We start from the raw sequence: 17,476 nt of genomic DNA, 5'->3' as shown, positions 1-17,476 counted from the left end.
TCTTTCCCTGTAGTATGTGCTGTCCTTCATAAGCAGTGCACAATACTCATCCCAAACGGAACAGCATACTGTTTAACTTCAAAAAATATGCTTGAACTTGAATGTTTGCTGAAGGCAAATCTTGTGTTCAGCTGTAGAATTTCAAAGGGTTGCTGATTACCACGGTAAAAATCTCACTTAAGGCAAAATGAGTTTTCAAACAGAGCAATAGCTATTTGCATCATGCAGAATTTTACATTACTCCACAACATGGATGAATTAAGAAGTGAAAGTAAAGTGCTAAAGACCACACAGGATGAAATTGCCTTGTTTAACATTTATACTCTTTCTGGTTAAACATATTATTAAAAAAAAAAATCAAGTATTGCACTAGTAAAAGTACCAGCGTATGGAAAATACCCTGCAATTAGTGGCTCTTGCAGCCATCTAGTGTTCTGTAATATGTAAACAGACTTTTGGTTTAGCTTATTTTATACAATGTTACCTCAGTGATGTGAGTTTAAAAACCAAAACCACACTGGTGGCACATGACAGTCCAGTTCCTAGGTACAAGCTCTAGTACTCTGGGGGCTGTAAGTCCTCGTTAGGTTAAATGTCTGAGCTAAGGCTACAGGTGGCATAATTGGAGCATCACATGTTGTCATTCAGGGTGAGATACTAAGAACTAAATGCTCTTATTCCACTTACTTTTATCTGTATTGCTTTTATTAAAAGAAAGGCAAGCAATTTCTGCTCTGGCTAATGCAGAAGTTCCCTGACTGTAATCCAGCATCCATACCTGCTTGTTGGTCGGTGACTTCTGAGCCCACTCGTAAAGCCGTTGGTAAACCTGTCCGTCGTAACTGCCAAGCGCAGAATTCAAGCTCTTATCTGTGAAGTCAAAAGCGTCCACTAGTGGAACAGCATCCTTCCTGCGGAGCAGATGAATGACATCCATATTACTGAAGTAGGTATTGCTTTGTAAGGATTTAAAATAAGTCAAAAGTAAACTTGAAAGTCAGTTGTCCCAAGTTCCTCAGTCTAAAATGCTTGTGCCAGTTTTCCCCCTTGCCTACACTGTGGGGAAAATCCTGCTTGTTTTGATTCCTCAGAGGCATGTTCTACTAATGCCCTGAGCAGTCTGTATGGTTGAATGGGTATTTGTAGGGTCTTGTAGTCATCTGGGGACTGTCCCTAATTCCTTAGTGTAGAACTCAATCTCCTGTCAGGTGTTTTCTCAGCAGACTCTGCCAGTTCTTGCATTTGGTTTTCGGGTGTTTTTTGTTTGTTTGTTTGTTTGTTTATTCTTATGCTGTATGTATTTGTCTTACAAAATGGAATAAGGTTGCTACTAGACTGATGTGAAGTGCTTTGCTGATCTCCAGCCTTCATCTAGTCTTAAGTACTTCTGTTACATCATCATGGAGTGTCAAGGTCGTCTGCTGTGTTTGTAAGAACAAAGCAACCCTGAACCACACCAAGGGCCCAGGGGCACCCATCTAGCCCAGGGGCCAACCTGACAGCAGTCAGCTACAGGTAGCCAGAGGAGAGCATAAGGGTAAGTATGGAATGACAGCATCTTCTCTTAAGCAGCAGGTGGTTTCTTTGTCCTTGTCCTCCCATCGTCCTGGGCGGAAGAAGTTGTGCTGTCTGTACACCACACCTGAGGTACAGGGTTGCAAAGTGGTTTGCTTAAACGTTGGCATTTGCATCTACCAGTTCCTTTTGGGAAGGGCTGTTTGGGGGTTTGGGAAAGGCTGGGTTTTTGTTACAGGCTGGGAAGCGTTGCTATCCTTTCTCCTAATTGTAAATAACTGACTTTAATTGCCCAGGTAAATACCCACTCCATTCTTGAATCTTGTTAACTAGGCATGGGCTAACCCAGAGAAGCTGCAATGAATTCCAGAGATGACAACGTGTTAGGCTTTCAAAAATGTTAAGCTTACCGCTTAACTCAAATTCTGTGATTGTTTCTGAAAATGCTTGCTGTTTGGCTCACTCCTGTTCAGCTCTTGGTTATGGTGTATGCTTGTTTCCAGGTGGCTTAAGTAGAATTTTGCATACGGTACTAACTTCTCTGCACTGTAAATTAATCTGTTCTTAACAAACAGCTCTGAGTAGTGAAAGGTGAACCCTTTGTGAAAAAGCCTTTGTGAGCGTTGTGGTAAGTTAAAACCTTAGCATATCTCAGAAGTCACATAGTAGTAAATGGTGCCGAGCAGATGCATCTGAGCTAGCTGTAGGCAGGATTGTTTGGGTACCAGTTGCAACTCAGCCATGGCAACAGAGTAGGCTGTATTAGCTGTGGCTTAAGCAGATTTTGCTGCGTGTGATCGGTTGCTGTGGCTGTCTCCTGCCAGTGCTGCTCTGACTACGTATTTTCCTGCTTCTGCTCTACGGCAAATGGTAATTCCTGATCTATAATTTAAGATTTCATGTTACAGAACTTCAATTTAGAGACTGCAGAGGAACTGGACACTTAGGTCTGTTTTGCTGTGAAAATGAACTCTGTGTAGATGTTTCAATCAATTTCTAGTGCTGCCAGGCAAAGAAAATAAAACCCGAGTGAGGTGAATTGCCTTTGGTGATGTTGCCATAGGTACAGCAGCACCATTTTTATATCTATCACAGGGACAAACTCAATAGCTGTGTATCTCTTTTCATGCTGGGGCAGCTCACCGAATGATAGCCAGAAGATCCAGGTATGATGCTGTGACCATGTCCATTTGCGCTCCAGATATGTATCCGTCATACAAGAAGAATCCTGCGTTCGAGAAGATCCCGTGTAATGCAAAGAGGTCACAAAGATGTTTCATAATCTTCTGGATGCCAGCCTTGGTCTCGAGTTTTTCCACAGTTTCTGTGAAGTTTTTCACAGTGATGTAGTGGCAGTGAGCCTGGAAAACAAATGCAATCAATAGTGAATGCACCTCAAAACACTTTTAGTAGGCCAAGTGACTCAAATGTTCTCGCAAAGAATATAAAACCTTTTCATTTCCCTGGCACTTTTCCAGTCTGTATTCTTTGTTTGCTGGTTGACCAGGCCTTTTGCATTCATGTCTTACAGTGACAGTAGAGGACAGAACTGGGGGTCGGTCAACCCCGTGGTTTTTGTAAACTCTAGAAAAGCACTTCAGAAATCATGGTAGTACTTATTCTAAATAATTTTGATGCATAACCCTAGGAGTTTGTGTGATGGAAACACACTGTGCTTGTGTTGACCCCTAGCAAGTGAATCTTGGTTATACATCAACAGGAGAAAACTCTTTTGTTGAAGACCTTGGGCTCGTGGTCCGTTGGGCTCAGTGTCTGTAGGGCTTCAGCTCCGAAAGCATCTGTTGTCACAGAAGAACAACCAAACTTACCTCTCGCTTTTGGGGTTTTAAGTAAACTGATAATTTCTGGGTCAGACACCAGTACTGCGTCTAACTGCCAAGTTACAGAAACACTAGCTGAGCTCCAGAGCGAGTGAAGTGGGCTGACTCCACCTGTTTGTGGGGGTGACTCTTGTTATGCTGACATTACTGCGGGTGGTTGGTGCTGTTGGTATCTGCGTGGGTTCTCTCCCCCACTGTATCGTTCTCCTCCCGGCTGTGGGTGTAAGCATGGCACACCTGTATTGCAGCTCTTCCTGCTGGCACGGTCAAGCAGCGTGGAGGCCAGCATGGACTGCAGAACCTGCCTGAGAAGCTGGGTGTCTACTCAAGCAATTAACCTACTCTTACCTGGGTAACTCTTCCTCTCCCTGAAGTATCTAAGAAACTTTGGGGGCCCACCTCCCGTTTTCTGAAGAGTCTAGCAGCACAATTGCCACTGCCAGTACCACCCAGCCCTCCACATGTGTTTATTTCTGACTGGTCCTGTGTCTAGGTTCTCCTCCTCGCTTCTCAGAGAGAGCTGGATTGCAGCTCCTCCTCTGACACCAGGTCTCCCCTGATCCTCAGTCCAGAGACCTTGGCCACCCATTTGAGTGGGTGGGTACAGGAGGGAATGGCTTGTTCAGGCTTGCACGTGGGGAGTGCTGGTCAGTGCCTTTTCTAGAGGTAATCTCAAATAGGAACGTTTTGCTTCAGTGTCATTCCACTAAAAATATATTTACATTTAAGCAATTCTCAGGAAAGTAATTTTAAAAAGTCATGTTGTTTATAGGAGGCCTCTGTTATTTTTGAGGCAATTACAGAGTTTTTCTGCTCTCTTTCAAGCTTGCAGCATTGAATACTTGCTGCTTCCACTGAGTCTGTGTAATTGAAAATGGGGGGTGGTGCACAGCAGACGGGTGACCACAAAAAAATGCTACTGTGGAGATCGAGTCTTTGCTGCCGTACTCAGCGAGTTCTCGTTTTGAAGGATTATAACTGTGCTTACTGGTATGAGTGGATCAGTGTTTCTGATGGTGTTGAAAGGAGCTCAGCTGTTGCTGAGGAAGTGTTTGACTCATCAAGGACTTCATCTAATTGACTGACTACAAGGGGGCTGTTCCCTGCCATGAAATCACCAAGATGGTATCACCACCATGCGTAGGGTTCCTTTTTCTCTGTCAGGAGCTTCTTGCTAAGGCCATTTCAGTTTGGGTTGGCTCTGGCAGAACGGCAGATTACAGCAAGATGTTTTTCATTAAAAAATTGAATTAACTTAAAATAAGACATGGATCTGTTTCAAAATCTTCCTTTCCTCATCTTAGGAAGGAAGGAAGGATGGATGACCTTCACAATAATTGTAGAGGAATTGTGCTTAATTGCATATTAAAAAAAAGAATTTTGTTTTTTGGAGGTACTGAAGTATCAATGGTTTTGGTTTTCATTAAAATTTAGGGGTTTTCTCCCCTCTTGCTTTCTTTTCTGCTTAGTTCTGTACTAACTAACCTCTGTTTTGGGGAGCTAATGCTGCTGTCCTGATCCTACAGCTGAAGGTGTGCTGGTTGCCTGTCTAATCCACGTGAACTGGGAGTTGGTTTTAAATCTCTTATTAATTTGACTTTGGTTTGATTTTTCTTCTTTCATTAGTAATTAACACTGCACTTATCACTGCTTTTCTTTGTTTTCCCTGCCGTTATCTTTCCTTGTGAGAGCAGTAGATGTAAGAAATACCAGGCAGGTTTTACCCTTGCTGTGACTCCACCAGCTTTCAGTAGGGTGATTTTGGGGAGAGTTTCCTCTGGGAGTCTGTGTGGAATTCTTTGTGTTTATCACTGGATTCTTATAAAAAGATGAGTGTTAGCTCGAGGCGGTGGGTTCTTGTTGCAGGATATGGGAGGTCTGATTCTGCGAGTAGTGGCAGCATAAATGAGAGGGTTGGTTTTTGGTTGGTTTTTTTTTTTCCCCTTTTATTTCTACTCCCTCTAGTCTTTTTCTACCTGGCCTACTCAGATGGCAAATTCTTCAGATCAGAAATTGCTTCTTACTACTATTTTTCCACCATGCAGACCACAGTGGTGCTCTGGTCTTTGTGGTGTCCCATAGATGCTAACAGAAAACAACAAACAGCGCTAAGACTTTAAGCTAATCATTCCATTTCTGTTGCATATTGTATCATAAAGAGAAATGTCAAATAAGCAGATAAATTTTGCTAACCTTCGCAGCCTGCACCAGCTGCACTGTGCACTGGTTCCACGCATTGTGCTTCTTGACTCCAGACTGAATCAAGTCCTGTAGTTTAGCTGCTGTGCTGCTTATAAGTCTGGAAAATTGAAAAAGCAAATTATAGATGAATATAGCGGCCCACACGCACTCATTCCATACTCAGACTTGTATGTGATCGTATGGCAAAATGGCATTTCTGACATTTGAAGTTATCTGCACTCAGTATGAGCGAACGTAGATTATGCAAAATCTAAGTACAAATTGGGAGAAGCACCCGGAGCACCCCGCTACTGAAGGATTTCTGCCTTCTCAGCTTCCAGGGTAGTTTACCAGGGGGTCTGCTGAGCTTTTCTTGGCTTGCGTGTGTATAAGGAGAGTTTGCAAACCAAAATAAAGCAATGATAATATTGCACAAATGTTACATTATGTTTCTTCTTTTCTACACAGAGATCTAAATTCTGCTCCCATTGATGCTGAAGCTTTTGGAAGGACGTCTCTGTCTTTACTCTGATTTAAATGACAGCACAGTTGTGTGTCTGTTTACCTGATTTTCAGAGATGACACCTATGTGACCCATAAACGTGCACATAATACCAATGAGACCACTCATGATCTTGTTTTTATCTGTGTTGAGTAGTTGAATGTGTGATTGAGAGGCTACAGGCTCAATGAGAGGCTCTGTGTTTGCTGTGGCATTAACTGAAAACAAACATCAGTTTCACAGGTATGTGAAATTTTAACTTTCTGTATAGAATTGCACAGGGTCCAGTTGCCTGAAGGTTTTACTGGACGGCAACTCAGTGATGTGGTGTGGGATTTACTTAAATAGTGCCATCAGCTCAGTATAGAATCAACTCTATGGAATATAGCTGTTAGGTAGCACATGGCTTAAAAACTTCTGATGTTCTGAATGCGAAAGCTTCATATTGAACATTTGACGTGCCTGTTAATCCTGTGTATTTTCTCTTTCAGGAGCAGATGGTTTCAATTCTTTGTAACTTCTGTTATTTTACCTCCCTTTAAAGCAAGGAAGAAGCTGAGCTTTTAACACATTTCTGATGAGAAACCCTGTCTCCCATCCTCCATACTGACCTGACTGCCGTGTGTTGGTAGGCCTCAGTGTAAATATCTGGTCTGAGAAAATCCGACTCGTTCTTGGCCGGACACTTCCCGGGTTTCACTGAAGCCAGATAAGTGACAGATGGTGGAACGGCCTGGCCTGTGCTGGCTGCCATGAAGCTCTTAATCAGGAACCTGGGGAGGGGGTAATGGTGAGAGCAGGGTATGATTGTGATCCCCACACAGCAAATGGTCATGCAAAAAGTGAAGCGGGCTTGGGTGAGGAGCAGCAGTGTGTGACCCACATCATCAGTGGTCCAGAATGGACTTGAGCAAGTAATGACCTTTTGTGTGACATGTTATTCGCAGTAACCTGATCTGTGATGGGTCTCAGGGGTGGCCTGTCTACTGTATTTAATGCTGTGGCAATCCGTAGTGATGGATTTTTAGGAAGAAACTTGCTGTGGCTATTAGCAGTCTCAGCAGCATGGTGGTGAGATACATTATCAACATTGCAGCATGAGTCGTAATGCTCTGGGAGTCTCAATGGTGGTTTGGTCTTATCCTCCAATCCCCAACACACAGTCACATTATGTTAACAAACATGAGACCCTCTCTTGGAGCTAAACATGTGCCCAAGGAGCATTTCCCACTCCCTTATTTTTTTCGTAGCATCTCTTCTATGACTTAGACTGACCAGGTCTGGAAGTAAAAAGCTACAGCATTTCTCTTGACCTCACCATTGATCTTGCAAGAAGAGGCAGTAATGAGCACAGAAGTGTCTGCATGGAAGCACAGAGCTACGTGGCAGCACCTCTGTCCCTGGGAAGTGTACTGGTTTTCTCCTTCGAGTAAAAACGCATGTTATTAAAAGTTCAAGCAGCTGTGGTTTCTTTCTGCTGTATTTCATCTACTCTGGATAATCATCAGTCTGTGTGTTCAGGGTAAAGTAGTGTTCTTGGAGCACGACTCATCCGCTTTCAGTATCCAACAGCTTTGCCTTCTCTGAATCAACCTCACTTTGCTAATATTGTGTTACGTCTGTTGCTTAAAAAATAAACTGCAAAACTTGTATAGCAATGCTTTTGCTGCGCTACTAGACAAAGAGGAAAATGAGGTTATGCAGAACAGCACCTGCATACGTCCCCAAACCAGAAACAAGAGATAATCCGATTCCCACACACCTCCATGCCTGTTAGACAGAAGACATGAATAGTTTATGTCCTGAGCTGTATTTTTAGAAGGCGCTGTGAGAAAGGAGTAGCTGGTTTTACTGGGTTTGGAGAAGAAATGGTAGAGGTTGAATAAACGAGGGGGCAGGCTTTTAGGTGAACAGATTTGCATTGTTACCTGGCAGTTTGCAGGAGCAAAATGGTGTTTTCCCCTTCATAAATACAAGAGGCAAGTATTTTAGTATACAAGGAAGGGAGTCCACTCAGCGAGGAGTAACCGTGTCCCCCGCATGCCCGGAGGCAGATCTCCACTCCTGAAGTGCAGTACTGAGTAACCATGGCTTTAAAGCCCGAAGAAAGTGCGTGGAGCTGTTTAAAAGAAAAAATAAGGCAAAGTGTTAATGGTGAAAGTGTTCTAAAGCAATCCTCAGAGTAAGTTTCCTTCTTTTAATTTTGTGCAATTTCTGGGCTTGAAATCCCTGTCGGATCCTGCCTTGCGTCCTGGTGCAGCACCCAGCTCCCCGAACCTGGCCTTTGCGTTCTGCCTGGGATGCTGCACACCCTCGTGCTGGGCACGCTGTGGTCAGTTCGTGTGTTTTTGGGTTTCTCTCAACCAGCAGTGGCTTTGGCCGCCCTCGTTCAGAGTGTGTTTTCATTTCAGGCTTCCAGTTGCAAAATCTTATGTTCTACTTAAAAAGTCACATTTTCGGTTTTGGCTCAGAAGTGAATATTTGCGTGTGCATTTGTAGGTGAAGTTGTGAAATAACGTTTTGTGCCACCGGCTTGGAACAAGAATTTTATCAAACGGACAGGCTTTTCAAGGACCTTTCACTCTGCAATAGTTCCCAAAATGAAAAACTGGGGGCGGTAAAGCAAATGCCATTGCTGACTGGTTGTGGACATAGGACACGCCATTTGATCTCTTAGTGCTTCCTCTTTTTCCAGTCATCTACTGGCGAGAGGAACGTTTGTTTGGTTTGCTAAAATACTTTGATATTTAGAGATGAGAAATGCTAATCCTGCTGCAGCTCACCTCCGGCAGGGTGTCGAAGTTCTTCCTCTGGATGTCTCTGTAGCTCCTGTCGAACAGCTCCTGCAGGTAGCCGTTGACGAAATGAAAGGCATAGGCTGCTGCCAGCTGGGGCAGCAATTTCTCTTGCTGGGTCTGGTAGTCCAGGATTTTTGCTTCTTGTTCCCTGTTGGAAGACAGCTGATGAAGTAGGGAAGGTGTGGACATGGGCATAGCTACTGTTAGTTTACCCATCGTGTTAAGCAAAACAGCATTTTTCATTGCCAAGAAGCAGTATGAGAACAGGACTGAGCTGACGTTGTGGCGGCAAATCTGCCCAGCTCGCTAAGCTGTTAGAGAAACAAGCCCAACTAGGAAAAAAGTCATTTTTCTGCTGCGTTGGTGAACCAGCCTAACAGAGTAGAGAAGGCTGTGTGTGATCGGTCGGTACAGAGGGGGAACAGGGACTGCGGGAGAGGGCAAGGATGAAGCCTTCAAGGACAGCAAGTTGCTAGCTGTTACAGGGGAGGCGGTGGCACTGCACCTTGACAAACTTTTGCTTTTCAAACTAGATCTTTGTGGCCCTGGGTGTGGGTAAGTTTATCTGAAAATACTCGAGTCTAAATTATTTTAAGCTTTCTGAGCTGCTTTCGGATGTTCTTTACCACTTTTGCTGTGGTTATTATACTTAGGACTTCAAATGCTGGAAATGGTTATTACAGTAGTGCAGCATGCTGTGCTCTTGTGTTTGGTTTGTGTTTGAACCAAACCGTGTTCTCATTAGGATCTTCTTGCTGCTGAAAGGCGATTTAAGTGGAAATTTTTGAAATCCGTTCAAATGAAAATATCTATTTAAAAATTACAGGGTTTCTTACCAGACTAATAAAATTCAGTATTGTAAAGTGTGGACGTTGGAATTGCGGATGTTGATAGGTACTTCAATATTGTGCCCACTAGTAGCGTGCTGTGAAATAAGAGTTCAGCAACTTGTCTGCTTTGTCTGGATTCTGCTGAGTTATGGGATTACACAGGAAGGCCAGTTATAAGAAAAATAAGTTGCCTGTGTGAACCGCTGAGCTATTCAAACTATGAAACTTATCTCAGAAAGGACTGTAAACATTCTCTTGTACTTTGACTGAAGCTCATTAATGTAAATAACGGGGAAGCATGTTTGTAATACCCTATCTGGGCCAGGAAATAAGCCGGTGATGTGCTCAGAGATAAGATGAAAATTAGAACTATAGACTGGTGCGGGGGAACATGGTGGACAGTCCCCTTCCCACCGCTGCGGACTTGCGTGGCATTACCCAGGCTTTAACTTGGACTGCCGGCGAACCACGGAGTACCGGATAGCAATGGTGCAAGCTTTCATCAGAGGTGTTACAACTTCGTCTGAAATGAGGGAAATGCGCACTGTAGTCATTGTGAAATAATTAATCTTCTGTGACCCCCGTCTTAAATAGGTGCCATCTGGTTGAACCTAGAGTAGAGAGAGGATGTTAGATGCCACCTTCTTCAGTACTTCAATACGATGATGGTTGTGCAATCTCTATGCATAGAATAAAATGGACATTGAAACCCTTCGCTGAATGCAAAACTAAATATTTTTATGTATGATGGATGAAACATACCCATTTTAAGAGAGAAACTCTTTACTGCTTCTGGCTCAGATGGGTTCTGCCTGCCCCGTGTTCCCCAACCTCTGAACGTGGAATTCCTGACACCGAGTTTCATTTAGGATTCAGGAAACTTCTGCCCTTGATAAAACCGCGGAGACTTGTAGACACCTCAAAGGAAGATTTTTGTCCTAAATTTAGGGAGGTCCCTGTCGGCTCTCTGGCTGTGCAATGAGACTCTGACAGGTGAGTCTGTGATGCGAGTCCGTACGTACCTCGCAAAACTTGTTCAGCATGTTCTCCCTGGGGATGCGCACATTCTGCAGCATGAGGTAGCCATTGTCAATGTGCTCATAATTCATTTTGGGACCAATGTCTCCTGCAGTTACGCCTGCAGCGGGAGAAAACACAGCCTGCTTACTTCCACTTGAACTTTTTTCTCCCCATTTTGTGTCAGGCTGGGGATCTCAAAGGGAGGGCACGTTCAGCTCTGCTTCTTCCCCAGCATGGGTGATCTCGCCTGAGGGGTGAAACAGGCATCCGAATGCCTTGTGGCAGTTTGTATCAATGAGCGGTCTGTTGCCTGGGTTGGCTGGGATCAGAACTGAGGTGTTAAATGTAGAGATGGTCAGCCCAGCTCAGGCTTCTAGTTGAGAAGGCTTGGTCTGGATATGCCTGAGGATACATTAAATCTTCCTTTAGATAAAAAGGTTGAGGTTAATGATAACGATGCCTTGGCTATCTGTCTTGGTTTGGTTTTCGCAATTGTAACTCTCTCCCTGGGCCCAATGTTTTACAAAACATTTAAGGGCAAAACAGGCAGAGCACCTGCACAAGCGCTACGATGTCTGGGGTCGTTTACCTGGGCAGAGTGAATGGTCCTGAAGGCTGCGTATCTGCACGATGAAGGGATGCACGCCGTAGCACTTCCCGTGGATGTACAGCTGAGCAAAGGCCACTGTGTGGGTTGCTGACCTTCCCACTGCAAGAAGAAAAACAGCCCCATTCCCTTAAGACAAGGTACAGCACAAACACTTCCACAGTTAACAGTGGTCAGTGCTAATTGTGTGTTAGGTCTCCCTGACATGTGGGTCAGTGTAGGTGTGATCCACAGCTGCTGGATGCTGGAGATTACCGAAATCTGCGCTCTGAGCCTGCTCTTGGCTCTCAGAAGTTGCGTCATCCTTCTGCCTCTGCCGCTGCCCGTGAGGCTTGGATGAACCGTTTGCATCATCAGATGACAAAAAATAAGTAGTTAAAGGCCATGCAGTGCTGCAAGAGTGGGAAGTGCTGTGGCTGTTAGAGTAACTTCAGTTATTTTCTGTGAAATACCTCCCTGAAGGGAGCCAGGAATCCTTTATGCTGATCCGTTATGCTGATGACCTCCCTGCAGTTTTTGATCATCTTAGTATTATTTACAAAGAAGAGAAGTTTGATTCCTGCAGAGGCAGGAGATTCCCTGAGAGAAGTTCTCCAGCCCTGCCACCCAAGGGCTCTTGATAGATGATGGTGGCTCCCTTCTGGCCTTTGAACTTGTACAAAACCTTTTGGTCTCTTACTTGCCTCTTGGTGTGCGCATCTCATACTGAAGTCCTCTGCTAGCACCTGGGCCCTCAAATGCAGAGCTTGAGCAGGGCAGACCGAGGAACTGAAGGAGGCAAATGAGGAAAACCAAAATATTTTGTGTGGTACTTACTGTCTCCAGGCCACCACTTCATGGCAGAGATCTTTGGTGTGTTCAGTATAAACTCCTGCGTAGCGATATCAAAGACTGCTGTCGTTTCCAAACCCTGAAGATAAGTTCCTTTAAAAAAATAAAAAATTTCTTCGTGTATTGCAAGGATAGAGAGAGTAGAGGATCCCTGGAGGCTGGTGTGGGTATTACCAGGGTTTTGTGGTTTATTCTGCTGATGAGAGCCATAGGATGATGCTCCCAGGGACCCCACCATCCCCCGCAAAGATCTCTTGAGCCGCTTGGTACTCGGGCAAGCTGCTTGGTTCATGGTGACCACCATCAACTTGGGCAAACTGCCTGTCTGATCCTCTCCACCGATGGTGACTGCCTACTATCTAACCGTGAGCTTTCACTTTGGCAAAAGCAAGGCACGTGCATCTCCAGCTTGCAGAGGAACACTGAGGACATCAAGGTCTAACGCACAGGTGGCATTTTCCCCCCCAGCCACCCCGCCCCAGTGAAGCATGGACAGTCTGAAATCAAATTCCCCCAAGAATCTGGGCCAGAGTCTCTCATCCTATGGAAATGCTGCATTTTTGTTGCAGCCTTACCGTGCCCCAGTTCAGTCTGGGCATAGCTTCCAATGACCCGATACTGGGAGGCAAGAGGAATCCATTTAGCAACCTGCTTGTCAGAGCCCAGCACCGAAATACTTCTCATGAAGATGCGGTGAAGGAGAAACGCGATGTCTCCTGACACTGCCCTGCGGAGAAGGCACAAGGGGTATTTTTACACAGATGAAATTCCAGGGGTGTGATGAATGAGGCGGTGACACTGCAGCGGTCACCAGACAGTACCACTTGCTGCCTTTTGATTTCTGCGTTGTAATACCTTACCCAATGTCCAGCATCAACACAGTATTGCAGGAAAAGTGCTTTTCCAAGCTGCTTTTATTCCTTCTTTCATAACATAGTTTGCTTAAGTGTTTCTAGCTCATTATTTCACTTGCTTTTGGAGGAATTATCTGTTCTGAGTAGCAGATGCTGAGCTCCTAAAAACACAGCCCAGCTCCAAAGCTCCTGTGGCTTTGATAGCTTGTGAGCCCTTCGTATCTTTATTTGACTTCATAGCATTTTTTTTTCCTGATTATTTAAGTCACATTTCAAGGCTAAGCTAAAGAACCCCCACTACCCTACCCCCAAGCCCTGGCAATTCACTGTGGGGCACATCAGACTGAATTACATGTGTAGGCATCTGAGATCTGGATTTCCCGGACATTCCCATTCCCATTTTGGAGAAATACCTCAGTACGTTGGGTTTGTTGCTGTACTATTCCCTGGGTGTTTGCTGTCAACCAACGCCAGTGAACAATATTGGGGTTCATGGCGATTTGGCCTGGCTTGAGATGTTTTTTTCTTGTGGAAAAATTCAAATACATCCTTGTAACATTGCTGTCTGGTCAGATCCTTTGCCATCACCAGCTGATAGGGCTGCATGCATCCCAAAAAGCACTGTTCCAGAAGCTGCGTATGGGAACTTGGGTACACTGCTTTCCAGGGTGCAAATCAGAAACTCATTTGTTTTAAGGTGGGTTTTGGGTTTTTTTTTTTGGCATGTGTGTGAGAAATCATAAGAAAATATGGGGAATATAGTCCCTCTTCCTGGGATTCCTCAGAATATGGTTGAATCTCCTCATGGATATGAGTACGTGCCCTCTCACACCTAAAAATAAGTGGCTGTGCCGTTCTCGGTAGCTTTGCATGGCTGTTAGCACGTTGCTTTACTGCAGTGCTCTGGTGAGCACTGGTCTCATTCCAGATAGATACCTTTTATTTTTAACAAATGACTGCGCCCTTTCTTTGATACTGTCCCTGAGAGAGAATCAGCCATGCTGAAAAAGTGTGTGGGGGTGGAAATATGAACAAAGAAGTTAAAGGGAAATGGCTTTGATTAACAGAGAAAGACATAATGAACCCTTGGCAGCTTATCCAGAAATAACGTTACTTTATCTGCGATTTTAAAAAAAGCTGGCTTTTAAATGTGTGCGAGTGATTCACTGTGTCTGGCACCAGGACTTAGAGACTGGTGTTCACCTGGGGTTTCGTCAGACAAGTGTCCTGCGAGGTGGCTCTGCTCTGAACCCAGGGAACGGCGGCAGTGCAGGGCTGGCCCTGCCGAAGCCCGCGCTGTCAGGGGCCCGATAAAAGCAAACCTCGGCGGGAGAGGCCTTGAGTTTTGTCAGGTTTTGAAAATCTTTTCTTCTGAGGAAGGAGTGCAGATCTGCTTTTTATTGGGAATATAATGATGGGGTCCAAGAGCTCTCCATGGAAGGTTTCTCCCTTCTGCAGTCCCACTCGCTGCAGGTGGCGAAGAGCTTAGTGCAAAAAACTATAATCTCTCATATGATGAAATATTGGGAAGTGACTGTGAGTGTCAGCGGTGATTTGTAAGGTGCAGGCGTTGTCCTTTTGAATGATGCTTTTGAACTTGCACCTTCTTACTGGGTATGTAACCCCCAAAATGGACAGTGTGCACCGGGTAACAGCAAACTGGTGCTTTTATTTAGCAAAGGGGGAAAGAAGGAGGGGCGAGCAATTAAAATTAAAATGTGGAGCTCAACCCCATGCAAAGTGTTAAGAAAAAATTTTTAAGGAAAGGATTGTGAAAAATATTTTATTCTGTTCCTACAAACTAAGTTTTTTTTTTCTTTTTTTTTTTTTTTAATATAGTATGGGTTTTCTAGGTAGAGAAAATGTCATTTTTAATTTATCTGGAAATCAGTAATGTAACTGAAACAGCACCCCTTCCAGTTTTGGTTATGCATTCAAAAACGGCTGAGGAGCAGTATGAGAGCTGTAGCACAGGCAAGGAGCTTGCTGAAGTAGAAACAGCACGTTGGGGATGTGAACTGCTGTGATCTATCACGCTGTACCCATGTGCTGCTCTTTGAGAAGTTCCCTGCTGTGTATCATCATTTTCCCTTCTCCCCAGCGTGCTGCTGAAATAAAAACCTGCAGCACCTTTGTATCAAAACCGTATCTGTCAACTGTTGGCCTCTCCCAGCCTTTGCTAAAGCCGTTTCTTGTTGGCATACAAATCTTTTAACAAAAAATTAGTTGTACCGTTAAAAAAAATAAAATAATGAAAATCACCTGTAAATGTACTTAAATTCAGGTCCGTTCTCACTCCATCCCATCTCCTGCATCTTTTTCTGGAGGTGAACAGCCTTTTGGACTGCTGCTTCGTACCTCTCATTCTGGCTCTGGAAATACTGGTTTTCTCTGCTAAACACAGGGTCACATTCGATAGCTTCGACTGCAAAGGAACACAGGAGGGTTGGTTCTCCTGGGACTGGAGAGGGGTGGGCAGCACCTCGAGCCCTGCTCAGGGGGGAGCAGGCAGGGCTGGGGCCATGGGTACCGGTGCTGTGACGTTTTAGGGTGAGCGCAGGCAGGTTTTGTTTTGCACTGTCTCTGATGGCTGTCACGTCTAACTCTGCAAAGTGGTGGGTTTGGGGAAGGAGGAGGGGAGGGGAAGTGAGTGGGGCTGAGAGAGGGGTCTGATGAGTGGAAGTAGTGACCGTGCAGGGTAAGGCACTGTCCCTGGTCGGGGCGTTGGAGCTGACTTTGTGCCGTGGGTCCCTCTGCCTCTAATTGCTGTTCCCATGCAGTGACGGCAGTGAGAGCTGCGGTTAGCCGGGTTTTGCCCCAAGGGTGGCCACTGGCCAGAGCTGCTGGGGGTCCCACTCGGCACCCGCGTTTCAGCTCAGGACTTCACCAGCCCTTCGTAGTGTTGCAAAGCGACTATGGGGTTTGCTCCTTCTGTGTCAGCCTGAGCTCGCCCACTGCTCCCTTTTTGCCTTGAAACCTTTGAGTCCATTCACATTTAAGGTTTTACTGAACTCTGGTTGCACCACGAAGCGTCCAGTCTCAGTGGCCTGTGCCATTTTCATTTGATAAGGGTACCATATGGGGATAGTTACAGAGACAGAAGAGTTTTGTTTTTTTTTTTTTTTTCCCTCTCTGTTCCTTCTGAGCGCACAGTCATTTTTCGGCACACCCATCATGAGTGAGAGCGGCTCAGCCTGGCCAAGCCAACCCACACAAGGAATTCCCCACCTGGATGAGCCTGATGTGCCGGGGGGGTGTCATTGAGATGTGCTGGGGGGATGTCGCTGACTGCGGTTCACGCACGGCGTGCACCCCTGTGCAGCAGCTCTAGCCCCTGCCTGTGTCCCTCTCGCAAAGAGATGCCCACCCGTGTGACCCTCAGCCCTCATATTCCAGTTTAACCAGTCTTGCCAGAGGTACTGGTGATAGGAGCAGGGAGAGGGAAAAGCTTCAGACAGCGGGAGTGGCTGCGGAGGCGTCGTGTTGATTTACACTAGCAGGGACTCCAACTCCACGCTCCCACTTTTTTAAGAGAGAGGTGACAAGCAAATACATGGGAGCACAAAGCCCACCGTGCAGAGGAGGAGCAGAAGCAGCGGGGACGAAGGCATGCCCCGTACCAGCCCGCAGCCAGGGACCGCGGAAGGGTGACTCACCCACCGCCCTCCGTAACCGCGTGTGCTCCGCGCCGCCGTCCAGCCAGGCTGTGAGTTTTTCCACGCTGAAGGAGGCCGTTTGCCTCTCGCTGGCGAGGTCGGGGTTCACGCTGCCGAGGACGGAGCCCTGCGAGTACTTGCCGGTCTCCAGCAGAGCCATCCCGGAGGCTGAGCCGCTCTGGGAAGGGATGGGGCTCGTTAGGCGCTGACACCCTTTCAGTGGGTGGTTGATGAAGGTGTTGGGCGCAGCGAGGAGTGGTTTTGGTAGGTTGGCAAAGATGTTATACCCGCACAGGCAGCCCAGGGCATGGCTCCCGGCGCTGCGGGCACAGCTATTGCAGGGCACTGCGCTCGGCAAAGTAGGTGTAGGAATGTACTTTGTACACAAATAGGCACATTTCCATGTTAGTTTAAAAAAAAAATCAAACAAACAGTGGTTGCATGAATATTTAGGCACTGTCTTGTCCTCATTGCAATGATGTGGACAATGAAAATTTAGGGCACTTTTAAGAGCTCAAAATGCAGGTTTTATGGTAGGTATTTTTTAAACGTAAAATCTTTTTCTTTCACCAGTCTGTCCCCAATATCTTATGAAAAGTTACTGCAGGAATATCCCACAACAATGTGTTAATGTTTAAGGGAGTTTCTGGCCCTGGCCTGTTCCCCTCCCCATGCTGCGCGCTGTTGCTGCTGCTGGCCCATGGTCCAAGGGCTAAGAGCCTCCCGACCCGGTGGTCGCAGGCGCTGGCAGCTCTGCCCACCCTGCCTCCCACCTGCTTCCCACGGGGCTCGGCTTTACATTAACTCCTAGCCTTGTAATTCCCATGGTAGCAGGATTTGT

At 45.8% G+C, this 17,476-nt stretch overlaps 1 protein-coding gene across 1 annotated transcript in view; it reads right to left on the bottom strand.

Moving 5' to 3' along the window:
• Window positions 1-16,795, bottom strand: part of ACOX2 (acyl-CoA oxidase 2, branched chain) — a 17,019-nt gene extending 224 nt beyond the window's left edge. Inside the window, exons 1-13 of the mRNA XM_009892526.1 lie at window positions 16,636-16,795; window positions 15,242-15,404; window positions 12,701-12,852; window positions 12,111-12,218; window positions 11,277-11,396; window positions 10,690-10,805; window positions 10,106-10,278; window positions 8,823-8,985; window positions 7,968-8,158; window positions 6,651-6,812; window positions 5,550-5,655; window positions 2,659-2,876; window positions 779-911 (exon numbers count right to left, since the gene is read on the bottom strand). Coding sequence (XP_009890828.1) covers window positions 779-911; window positions 2,659-2,876; window positions 5,550-5,655; window positions 6,651-6,812; window positions 7,968-8,158; window positions 8,823-8,985; window positions 10,106-10,278; window positions 10,690-10,805; window positions 11,277-11,396; window positions 12,111-12,218; window positions 12,701-12,852; window positions 15,242-15,404; window positions 16,636-16,795 — 1,965 coding nt within the window. The remainder of the gene's footprint in view (window positions 1-778; window positions 912-2,658; window positions 2,877-5,549; window positions 5,656-6,650; window positions 6,813-7,967; window positions 8,159-8,822; window positions 8,986-10,105; window positions 10,279-10,689; window positions 10,806-11,276; window positions 11,397-12,110; window positions 12,219-12,700; window positions 12,853-15,241; window positions 15,405-16,635) is intronic.
• Window positions 16,796-17,476: the final 681 nt, after the last annotated feature.

The sequence above is a fragment of the Charadrius vociferus genome, unplaced genomic scaffold (genome assembly GCF_000708025.1).
Source record: "Charadrius vociferus isolate BGI_N301 unplaced genomic scaffold, ASM70802v2 scaffold119, whole genome shotgun sequence".
In the NCBI taxonomy this organism is placed as follows: domain Eukaryota; kingdom Metazoa; phylum Chordata; class Aves; order Charadriiformes; family Charadriidae; genus Charadrius; species Charadrius vociferus.
The sequence above is the reverse complement of the archived record's forward strand: the minus strand, read 5'-3'. Positions and strand labels throughout refer to the sequence as shown.